General features: G+C 51.1%; 5 protein-coding genes across 5 annotated transcripts; 3 read left to right on the forward strand and 2 right to left on the reverse strand.

Moving 5' to 3' along the window:
• Nucleotides 1-963: 963 nt before the first annotated feature.
• N7474_004184 (hemerythrin domain-containing protein) lies at nucleotides 964-1,668 on the forward strand (the record flags this gene model as incomplete). Its single annotated transcript, XM_057195599.1, has 1 exon — nucleotides 964-1,668. One exon carries the CDS (start codon nucleotides 964-966, stop codon nucleotides 1,666-1,668), a length of 705 nt encoding a protein of 234 aa, XP_057052995.1.
• A 684-nt stretch (nucleotides 1,669-2,352) lies between these two features.
• On the reverse strand, nucleotides 2,353-2,796 carry N7474_004185 (uncharacterized protein; the record flags this gene model as incomplete). Its single annotated transcript, XM_057195600.1, has 1 exon — nucleotides 2,353-2,796. One exon carries the CDS (start codon nucleotides 2,794-2,796, stop codon nucleotides 2,353-2,355), a length of 444 nt encoding a protein of 147 aa, XP_057052996.1.
• Nucleotides 2,797-3,572: 776 nt separating this feature from the next.
• N7474_004186 (putative AT DNA binding protein) lies at nucleotides 3,573-7,136 on the reverse strand (the record flags this gene model as incomplete). The annotated part of the gene is made up of 1 exon (XM_057195601.1): nucleotides 3,573-7,136. The coding sequence occupies one exon, from the start codon at nucleotides 7,134-7,136 to the stop codon at nucleotides 3,573-3,575; it is 3,564 nt and encodes a 1,187-aa protein (XP_057052997.1).
• Nucleotides 7,137-8,075: 939 nt separating this feature from the next.
• N7474_004187 (uncharacterized protein) lies at nucleotides 8,076-9,349 on the forward strand (the record flags this gene model as incomplete). Its single annotated transcript, XM_057195602.1, has 2 exons — nucleotides 8,076-8,186; nucleotides 9,044-9,349. The coding sequence occupies 2 exons, from the start codon at nucleotides 8,076-8,078 to the stop codon at nucleotides 9,347-9,349; spliced, it is 417 nt and encodes a 138-aa protein (XP_057052998.1).
• Nucleotides 9,350-9,927: 578 nt separating this feature from the next.
• Nucleotides 9,928-11,160, forward strand: N7474_004188 (aldose epimerase family protein; the record flags this gene model as incomplete). The annotated part of the gene is made up of 1 exon (XM_057195603.1): nucleotides 9,928-11,160. The coding sequence occupies one exon, from the start codon at nucleotides 9,928-9,930 to the stop codon at nucleotides 11,158-11,160; it is 1,233 nt and encodes a 410-aa protein (XP_057052999.1).
• Between the last annotated feature and the right edge of the window lie 199 nt (nucleotides 11,161-11,359).

Raw genomic sequence — 11,359 nt, forward strand, 5'->3', positions numbered from 1 at the left:
TTTCTTCATAGGTGCATTGAATGCCCCTGACTTGACAGTTGGAGCATGCAAAGCCCCCAGAGCACTACAACGTTTTTCGTGAGCTAACTGGGATCAAATGCGCCATTTTCCATTTGGATTTATGTTACATACCTTTACCTTTCGTCGATGACATTCGCAACTGTTAAAATAGTCAGATATAGCTCGGTGACACTGAGGGGTTGAATTTTTCATACCAAGCATGCGAGGTATACTTATCTCGCTTAGGACCTTCTTTCCTAAAGACGAACTGCGGCATTTGTCCTGATATCTTCACAGGAAATGTAATATGCGGTTGTAGATTTTGGAATTAAGACAATGTTCAAGAACTGGGGACAAAGAACTCAGCAGGATGTAGAAAAGCAAAAATGCGGGGGATGTCTTGGCCCTGTGGAGAAATAAAGTTCGCCCGGCATTAGCAATGCCATTTCGCCGTGCTATGCCGGATTCTTAGAGCACAAGTCCAACACTAATCCCGCATGAAACACCTAGATTTCCGCTATTACAACGACCACATACCCCCGCATCCTTCCACTAGGTATAATATGACGTGTTAGCTACGACTTGTTGTAATTAACATGTTCATTACAGTGCGTACTGTTAGTGTAATGCGGAATTACACACTATCTGCCTATCACAAAGGATTATGTCTCATTTGTTAGTTATTCACTCTTGGGAATTCTTCAAATTCAAAAGATAGAAGCTTCTCGCATTCTTATATTCCAAAAGAAAAGACAACGACTGAGACAGGATGTGAATATGTGGCCTTCAGGGTTGGATATCATCATTATGACAGGCACGGAAATAATGGCCGAGCATCTCTATCAACAGTCATGGCTGCCATTGAATTATTTCTCGCTTTGAAGTTAACAGACTCAATCATCGATTCTATAGAAGCTCCGACTTTCTTGCTTTCGTCATCATCTTTGCATCTACGTATCCACCATGACCACCGCATCTAGCGACCCAGTGACAGCAGCGACACCATCATCAGAGCTGTCGCAATCTAATCTTCTTCACGGCAACATTTCCCCAACACTTCGCACCTTTACAGATACGGCATATGCACCAGCAGCACTCCATCGCATCCTTCCCCATGTCCAACACACCCACCATGAGCTAGAATCTCACAGCCACAAGATCCTGGATTCTACCGACCCCGATGAGCAAATCCGGTTCCAGAATCAGTTCACCTGGGAGATTGCTAGGCATCTCATTGGAGAGGAGCTTGTCATCTACCCAGCAATCAGCGAAAAACTTAAGGACGGGCGTGCGCGCGTTGAGAAAGGTCGACGCGAGCACCAAGAGATCAGAAAGCAGCTCAAGTCTTTCCAGGAACTATCCCCGACAGATCCCAAATTTGCGCCGACACTGAAGGTGCTTATTAAAGATCTCAGTAACCATATGGAGCAAGAGGAAAAGGAGGATCTCGCCATTCTGGAAGACAGCCTGTCACAAGCAGATAGCGAGGCTCTATCACGGTCAATTAACCGCACGAAGATGTTTGCTCCGTCCAGATCGCATCCGTTGTCACCTAGTAAACAGCCTTTTGAAACAGCTGCCAGCTTACTGATGGCGCCGATGGATAAGGTGGCTGATATTTTCCGGAAGTGGCCACATCGATCGGACGGAGAACGAGAAGAAGCCTAACTAGTTTAAAGAGCAACCTATGGTTTTCAAAATAAAACATAGAATCAGGATTTGGATAAACAATATGATGCTCAGAAGCACTTTGATAGCGCCGTGTCTTCCGTATGCTGTCCAGTGTATAAGCCCAATACGTGCTTTGTCCTCTCCCATCTTTATTGTGAGAAATGCAATACCAGAATCAAAATTTACGATAAGGATAACAAATCAAATTGCGTCTTTATACTTGAGCTTGTACTGCCACTGCTCTTCTGGGCTCAGGTTGGGACTCTCGTACCCAGACCGTTGCAGAAGTTGCAGTTTTCCCTGGCCATTCGATCCATTATTCGCGGTGGATAACTATACTCCTGTGTTCGATTTATTAATGTACGGGTAGGCGCTTCCTCCACGACTTGCGAAATTGATGCCGCTCATCATCCTGCTGCCTGTTGCGCATAGTGAGAAAGCATTGGTGGGATTTTTTCTCATCACTCAAAGCTTCGACCTTAGTCGGGTTGGTAAAACAATCATCAGTATATAGTTTCTAGAATAAACTGATTTCTGTGTCTGTATCTGTGATCAAATGAACACCAGTAGACGTTGATATGGGTCATCTAAAATTAGATATATCACATACTTGTGTAAGCCATAGCTCCTGTTCTGAGCTCCATGCTCTCTGGCACCGAGCAAGCTCTTCCATGGCAAGTTTCAGCTGCTGCTCTTGCTCCTGTGTCCACCGGTACTGGTTTCGGACGATATTTGCCAGCAGACGGTGCGAATAACCCGGGACCGAGCTGACGGATCGATATTGATGCAAGGTGGCAACGATTGTGATTTATCCTCCAAATCACTTTCTTCGTCCGAGATTGAGTTGATATCTGTCTCAATGTCCTGGAAATTGTCTATGTCTGGAAAGAGGCCCGTGTTCGTGCCGAGTCCCGATTTCACCGCTAGATGCACGGTGTTAGAGACGTCACATTGCAGGTCAGAGCTGCTGCTTTGAATATCACAACCATCGGAATCCATGTCAGTATGGTCGCTATTATCGTCGAAGAACTTGATCTCCTTCTCGTTTGTCTTAGAGTTGGACAATCTTCGTTTCCATCGAAGTGGAAAAGGGAGCACGCGTTGAATGACGGTAAAAGCGAACATGATAGCACTGCCGGAGCGTCGAGGGTATTGTGAGGAATAGAAATTCAACAAGCAAAACTCTAACAAAAGTTTTGGATCTGTAGTGCCTCTGGCAGCTTTTAAACCCTGGGTTGGTTGCCACAAGGGCAGTCCTTGCATGTCAACCTCGGGTGTCTATGAACTCGAACTCGCATAAGAGTGGGGTCTGTAGACCCAACATGCATCGTCTAGATGGAGTCCACGTTTTTTGCTTGGCTGGCCACGCGAATAACGAGTAGACAGAAGCCTGTGGTTGGATTTGCAGGGATGAGGCTGCAGGTCGGTCGAGACTGCGAGAATGCATCCAATTAATATGCCCATACTATCTCAAGGGGGAAGTGGTCGGACGTGCTTGTCCGTCCAGATTTGGCTTCGGGGGAACAAAGCAGAACTAAGTCATTTTAGACCACATATAATCTCATATACCGAGCATGGAATATCCAAGTCTTACGGGTGCCTGCAGTGAGGCCCAGGATACTGCCTGGTCCAAAAGAGGTACCAAGTAAAATGGTGTGAATCAAAAAGAAGAAATGCCATATACAACACGTCGTACAAGGCTGTCACAGCAATGACGCTGAACAATATGATTAACCAACAACCAACACCAAAACACGCCTGATATCCAAGTCAAAGCCGTGAGGGAATCATAACGGAAAGAACAACCGCATTTCAAAAAAAAAAAAAAAAAGAGTCGGCAATATAAGACTCGGGATTTCCATGGGCCCAAGCATATGCCGTGAACAGAAACGGGAAGGTGGTCATCGCCATGTATCCACAGAAGCACCTCTGAGTGCCTTTGCCTTTTTCTCCTCTCGGATTTGCTCACCAATGATGATGCTGATCAGTCTCCGATGCAGGTCAGCTTCTGTCCAGTCAACCTGCCCGTCGCCACCGGATTGGACGTCGGCTCTGGAAAGTCCCTGGGTAAAGCGGTCTATAATGGCAAACTGCAGCTGCGTGATGGGCACCCCATGATGTCCATCGGACGTCCAGATCCAGTCGCCGATGATATGAGCGCGTCCCGGGGCATCATAGTACTGGAAGCGTTCGGGGAACCGCTTTGCCATTCGATAGACACGCCGAAGAGCATTGTAATGGACATCGGAGAAATAACCAGGTTTGCCGGATGCTGCGTCTTCTTCATCGATGTCATTTTCGTCGCCATATTCCTCGGCTTCTTCAGAATCTCTTCGTGCATCATATAATGTCTCTTCTACTTCGGGTCCACGATTATGTTGCTCGAAGCGAGATGGTGGATGCGGCGATTCTGAGGGTGATTCATCCGAAGAGATTGAAATTGGCTGGGGACGATGTTCAGCAATTTCTCCAGCTGGTTCAATAACATCCCGTTCCTCGTCGCTCAGGTCCTCGTCCTCTTCATTCTCGTCTTCGGATACAGAGCTTACGCTCTCATTTCGACCTCGCGCAGGTGCTCTCAACCACCTTGGGGTAAGATTGGTGATTCTCTGAAACCAAGAGGATGCTGGAGTTTCGCCGTTGGCAGGCTGCTCAGGATCTGGAGTAGTTGCAAGGTCCTTATGAACAGATCCCGGGTCGTTAAGAGGGGCGCCGTCAGAGGCGCTACTGTCGAAATCATTTCCATCTTCTTGATCTTCCAGTGTCAGACTTCGGTGTTGTGTCGTCGGGGAATCAATGCCACCTCTCTCTGGGGAGCTGACTGGACTGGACTGAGAAAGAGGCTGTAGACGGTCATGTCGCGCAGTCAAACGCTGCGAACTCCCTGGCACGGCAGATCCGTTGATTGGTGACGGTTGCATCAAGGAACGGTGGCTCGTAGCGCTGCGGGGTGTACTGGTCCCATTGTAGTAACGAGCTCGATTCGGTGTATCCTCTTCTGCAAGTAGGGCTGAAAGATCAACTTCCTCCTCGCGTAATTTGTGAATATGAGACCGACCAAGGTACGGCGTGGTGCTCTGTTCGAGGTTCCATTGAGATGGCGATGAGCTTCCACCGCTGATGCTTGTAGCAATCCTTCGCCAAGGGCTGACAGGATCACTCTCGAGGGGTTGAAGATGTCGGTCTTCTGATTGATGCGACACTTGGCTATTATCACGAGCCTCTTGTTGCCAAATATCATCAAAGCCGTCGTCGAAGATTTCGGGCTCCACATCTGGCTCCTGGTTGTCAATCGATCGTGGCTCAGGAACAACTTCGGCCTCGACATCGTCGTCCATCTCCTCCTGGTCAAAGTCTGCTTGAGAATGACCATCGTAAGCATTCCCCGCTTCGTCCTCGTTGACCGGTGAACCGCCTTCATCACTATCGATATAGATCATTGACTTCGCACTTGTTGTTTGGGCCTGGCGGCTAACGGCTTCTCGTTCACGTTGCCATTCAGCCTCCCGCTGTGCAGTTATCGAGTCCATACGGTCCCTCTGCTCCGACTGCGGTGGCTGTGGTATAACTTCTACCTCGTCGAGTTCGTGGACATCATCCAACTCTTCATCCTCGTCCTCCTCAACATCTTCTTCAACAGAATCCTCCACATCCGAGACAGATTCTGTGTCTCGTTTTTCCTCCAGTTCCGACTGTCTCCTCGCAAGTTCTTGTCCGAGCCCCAAGGCAGCTCGCAATTCTCGCTGGGTATCAGGACTGAATGTGCTGAACACATCTTCCAGTCGGCTTTTGCGGGCTGTGTTCCGAAAATCAGATAGCTCGCCGTCTCGTGACTTGAATGGTCCCATTAGCGCCATCCCAACGCGAACAAGTCGAGCCAAGCTCGTCAGTGGCCTTTTCTTGGGGACATTCGGTGGCTTTCCAGCCAGAAGAGACCGAGACAGCTCTGAATACCGAACATCATTCGTAACAGGACTTCTTCCATCGGGTTTTCTTCCAGCAGGACTCCTGCCAACATTGATAGGAGAACGATCCGACATTGCATCGATCCGAGACCGGATGAGCGACCCAGGAGAGGAGCCTTTGGCCTGTGGGCTTCGCGACCTCGAGGCTTGGCGATCACCTCGAAGCTCAGCGATACTCCCGGGCAACTTCCGTTTCAGACGATCCGCAGGGCCACCATTCTCACGATCCAAAAATGGCCTCAGAGCCCCGTTTGAAGACAGGCGGGAGCTGGAAGCCAGTCCATGTTGCTTGGCTGAAGGAAGCGTGTCCAGAGACACCATGCTGAATCCTTCGCCCTCCATTATAGAATCAAACTCGCGATGTTGACTTGTCGGGTCGGCGCTTCGATTTTGTTCCACACGGGGGCTTTTTATCTCTTCCACAACGTCTTCTCCGGTCTGATTGTCCTCTTCAACTGAAGAGGTGGGAGTTGGATAGGTGGGCTGTGAGGCAGGGGCACGATTCGCCTGTTGCGTAATTTTTGGTGATAAGATTGATAGGTCTCGAGTCGGGGAAGGTATTTTCGAGGGTGTTGAATGTATTTTCTCATCGTCGACATCAAACTGATAATCTGTTTGTCCGACTACTGGCGTGTCGTAAGTTGCTCGACCGTAATCGTGGCCCGTGTTGGTATCCCGGACGTCCACATCAAATTGTCCAGTGTATAGAGGATGTTCACTGAAGTCCGCGACAGGCAAGTCATCGGCCCCAAGTGAGTCGGTCTCAAAGGTCCTGTCGGCTTCGAGGTTCATTGGAGTCCAATCGCGAGGTGGTTCGACATCGTCATCGACGGCAATATCCATTGGACTCCCTGCCTGATCAGGGACAACAGACGGTGTTGGTTGCTCATCTGGCTCCGGTGGTTCTTGGGCGGTTGGTTTCGGTGTGCCTTTGCGCGGTCGGCCCCTTTTTTTCTGTGGAGTTCCAGTCGGGCGCGCAGGAGTGTTCCCAGGGCTTCGTGGATAGGGTGACCCGTTGAGCGCCTGCACGTCAGATTTCCGTGGGCGACCGCGACGTCGCGGTGTTTTCTCGGCCAGAGGACTCCTTTCATCCTTGAGCGGAACCTTTGTTGTGACTGTTGTAGAGCGTTGGCGCTTCCGCGGGCTAACCTGATTTTCTTCATCTTGTGTTGCCTCGAGCGTGACTCGAATGCGCCACGGGCTTACATTCCCCTCCGAGTGGTCTTTCACCGGTGAAAGCGAACGCTGGCGCCCATCAAGCTTCATGGTTGGCGAGCCAGGAAGCAGGACATCATCGAACCGGATCGAATGCGCACTTCTCTCGGGGCTGAGGCTTATGCGCCGTCGCTTGGGCGGAGTGCTTTGGTGTTTCGTGTCCGCAGGTAACCAGCTTTGACGACCGGAGAAAGGTTTGGCTGGTGATGAAATCAAGTACTCAGCGTCGCCTGGTGGACCCAGGATATCGGGGGAGGAGCTGCGACTGCGCGACGAGGTCGACATGGTGGGCTTTGTGCAGGGAATCCAGGCACGCGTTCCGCCAGGGGGCGGAGCGAGCGCCTGTGGAATGCGGCAGGGGATTCAAACAGACAGATAGACAAAGGAGAACAGAGAGGACGTTCTCTCATCAAATAGCAAATGATGATGTCAATCATCCAGGGAACAGAGCGCGGGGATAAACAAGTCTCCCGATACAGAGGGCGCGTGTGGTGGTGGCTTAGGTAATACCCTTCCTCATCGGGAAGGGTATTACACAAATGAGAACACAGATCATCGAACGGGATTATTATTGTTCACCTCTCATCCATTTACTATTCAATGAATATGTGAGCGAATGGGCCTATATCAGCAACTCTAAACCTCGCTTCATTCGGGCGACAAGGAAAGTTCAAGTCATCATCTACCCAAAAATTCAAATAAATGAACTCTCTGTCAAGTCCGTTCCCCTCCGGGTCTAGCAGGAGTCTTTCACTCTTATGAGGACAAGTAATTAACCAACAAATACTACTAGTGTCGGAACCCAATTTAGCCTCAACTGCAGCAATTCCGAATCCCGATAACGCCATTTATCTTAGCGAGACTCCGGCGGCAGATTTACTTACTAGCAATGCGACCCTGGTCGAGACCGTTTGAGGGGACGCGCCTCCACACATTATTCTCCGTTTGATGATTTACTCCATTGACCAACACGTCATAGATGATAAGCATCCACTGGGAGGGTTGACCTGGAATAATCAGCAAGGACGGGCTTCGCGTCCCAAACGTTGAACCATTATTCCATTTATCTTATTGTGTCTATGGATTCTTTTCCAAGGCCGGTTAAGCATCGTGCCATCAAGGAATGGATCAAGGTTCTTCGAATACAATGGAATGCATATCAAATGGGACCCATGCGGAGACATCGGCGGCAATTCCCTCGAATGCAGCAGCAACAATGCTCCGATGGACCAGTTCGACCTGGAACACTCTGGAAGCAAGACATTTGCCATCCCACTTATTCGCATGCGCGGCAGCAAAACAACCCAAAACCTCCTTCTAAACCCCGGTCGCACTGTAGGGAGCGGCTTCGGCTTCGCCGGGGCGAGCAGCTGAAGGCTATAGTCGGCGAAGGATTCCACCTGCTCTCGTTCGACCCTCGGGGTTGATAGCTCGGCGCCAGTGGCCTCTTACTATTCCGACAAGAAGACGCGACAAGAATTGTCTCGCGTTCGATCTCTAGATGTATTGGTTGATTATGCAGGGCTGTTCCTGAATGGTCGAAGCGCGTCACCATTGATGGAGTTGTGAATCAATTCGAAAGGTACGAAGGTCTTTTCAAAGCACAGTCATTTGTCGACACGGACACGGTGCTCAACGGCTTCTTTGATGAATGTAACAAGGACGAGTGGACAACTGCCCTCTGGCCTCGTTGGCCACATCCACAGAGGAATTGCGTGACACGATGCTCTCATACATGGACACGCTTCGAGAACAACCTATCAGTGTATACACCAACAACTCCGTTTAGGGCTTGCTGGACTACGAGAAAGTATAGTACAATGGGTTTTCTGAAGCATTGTGCAAACCGCATTTGTGGACTGCGCTGGCGCACAATCTGTACAAACTCATCCTAGGAAATGCGACGGATGCCTTTCTGGCATATGGCATTGAAGAGGTTCGGGAGTGGCGCCATGAAGCGAACGAGTTTTATCACTTTGAACGACGAGATTAGTGGTCCGGAACATTGGCCCCAGGATAGACAAACGTTTCTGGACAAGATCACGCCTGTGTACAATCGTAGTCTCTTTAGCCCTGGGCAGAGCAAAACGCACTACATGCGACAGTAGTGGGTGGTGTCAAGGACCCATTCTTATGTGCCCCGCAGAGGGATCAAGACGTCGCATCCGCTGCTAATTCTTTCCACGACCTAGGACCCCGTGTGCCCGGTGGTAGCTGCCCGCTCGGCGAACGAGGCATTCGAGGGATCGCAGGTCGTCGAGGTCCACGGTTATGGGCATTGCTCTGTTGCAGTACCGTCGGTTTGCATTGCGAAACATGTGCGAGCGTTGTTGTACGAGGGCACATTGCCCGACAGCTACGCGCAATGCGAGGTGGATTCCTCCTACTTCGGGACAATGTCGGCTCACAGATACTTTGAGGACGCGGAGGAGACCAAAATCCACTTAGCGCAGGCGCAGCTAGCGAAAGACTGGGAATATTTGCACCAGTCAGGTTAGGTCACCGTAGCATGTTGGGGCAATAGACAACTTGTGCATTTATCCCCAAGGAGGCGGACTCCAGATCGGCAAGACTCTTTCCCCCTGCGTTCCTAGCGCATTCCACCTCCACCGGAGTTTTCCTCTGTAGTACTCTGTAGCCTGAGTCGGGTTAATTGAGGTAGCATTAGTCCGGGGCAGCGGACCCTGGTCAGCCCCAGTGCTTGTTTGGGTCTCCGGCCCCCAGAGTCAGGGCTCAGATCGTTGCCTTTCCCATCCTGCGCCCACTTCTACGTCAGTGACTGGTTGGTTAGCCCGACCGTCACATCATCGCTTTCGGGTAATCCTTTCGATCTATCCAGCCCAGGGCCTGTACCCCGGTTTCCGTCCCTGACCCCGCCCCCTAGCGTCGGCCCATTGAGGCATTGGTCCTTATTGATTGTTGTTTGGAATGGTGCTATTGCCCGCATAAAATGAATGCTGCTCCCCAGCTCGGCTATTTCCGTTGCTTGCTTCTGTGTCCTGCTCGCCTCACTCCCCGTCTCCTGTCTGTCTTCTGTGTCGTGTTCCTCTTCGTCACTGCTCTTCTAGCTCTCAGGATGCATCTCAAACCCTACTTCACGGCTGCCCTCACCGGCCTGCCTCTCCTGGCGCAGGCTGCCCCCGCGTCGTCGTCCTCCGACAGCTCGGAGGATGGCCACTTCACGACCTACACCATCTCGGCGGAAGGCATTACCGTCAAGGCAATTCCCTATGGAGCGCGTCTGACCTCCGTGCTGGTCAATGACCGCCACGGCAAGGTCCAGGATGTCCTCGTGGGCTATGATAATCCCATTGAGTACCTGCACGACTCGGAGACCAACCACACCTACTTTGGCGCAATGGTGGGTCGCTATGCCAACCGCATCAAGAACGGCACGTTCACCATCGACGGCAACACCTACCACATCCCCGAGAATGAGCACGGCGGCGAGGACACCCTCCACGGTGGCTTCGTTGGCTACGATCAGCGCAATTGGACGGTTGGGCCGCACACCGACTCCTCTATCACCTTCTCTCTGCTTGATGAGGGATTCCAGAACTTCCCAGGAGACGTCATTACGACTGTTACTTTCACTGTCGACAACGAGGTCTCCGCGGAGAACCCCAAAGGTCTGCCGCAGCTGACATCGAGAATTGTGTCCGAGGCTTTGACCAAGAAGACTCCTATCATGCTCGCCAACCATCTCTATTGGAACCTGAATGCCTTCAAGAACGAAAACGTTCTGAAGGACACCACTCTTCACATGCCTCTGTCCACACGGTACATCGCTGGAGATGGCATCTTGGTCCCCACTGGCGAGATCTGTGAAGTCAGCAACACCTATGGCGGCGCATTGGACTTCACCAAGCCCAAGTTGATTGGCAAGGACATTGAGAAGACCAAAAATCTATGCGGTACTGGCTGCACTGGCTACGACACCTGCTGGATCACCGATCGCAACGCTGGATACTCCGCCCCGGACTCGATGGTCAACGCGATCACCATGGCTTCCCACACCACCGGAATCAGCGTCGACGTCCTCACGAACCAGGCTGCGCTGCAGATCTACACCTGCGACGGCCAGAACGGCTCCATCAAGACCAAGAAGTCGCAGCAGGAGCGCAACCAGAAGCAGGACGGCAGCCCCGGCGCCGAGTACGTGGAGCAGTACGGCTGCGTCGTCATCGAGACCGAGGACTGGATCGATGCCATCAACCAGCCTGAATGGGGCCGCGACGCCTACCAGATCGTTGGCCCTGCCGATCCGCCTGTTGTGAACTGGGCTGTGTACCAGTTCAGCAACTTCTAGATTTGTCTGCCCCTTCAGGCTATTTCCATTTCTTCTTGGATTTCCAGGTGGCGTAAGACAGACTAGCTGGCACTCCTGTAGTGATTAGTTCGGTCTGGCCTTGGTGCGCCATCCTGGTTAACCCATGTTACATACTTAATATAGCATAATTTTGACTTGCATATTTGGATGTACCAACTACTTAGACCCCCCTCTACAT

This window comes from Penicillium riverlandense (assembly GCF_028828495.1).
Source record: "Penicillium riverlandense strain IBT 135883 chromosome Unknown utg000003l_segment0_segment0, whole genome shotgun sequence".
Lineage (NCBI taxonomy): Eukaryota > Fungi > Ascomycota > Eurotiomycetes > Eurotiales > Aspergillaceae > Penicillium > Penicillium riverlandense.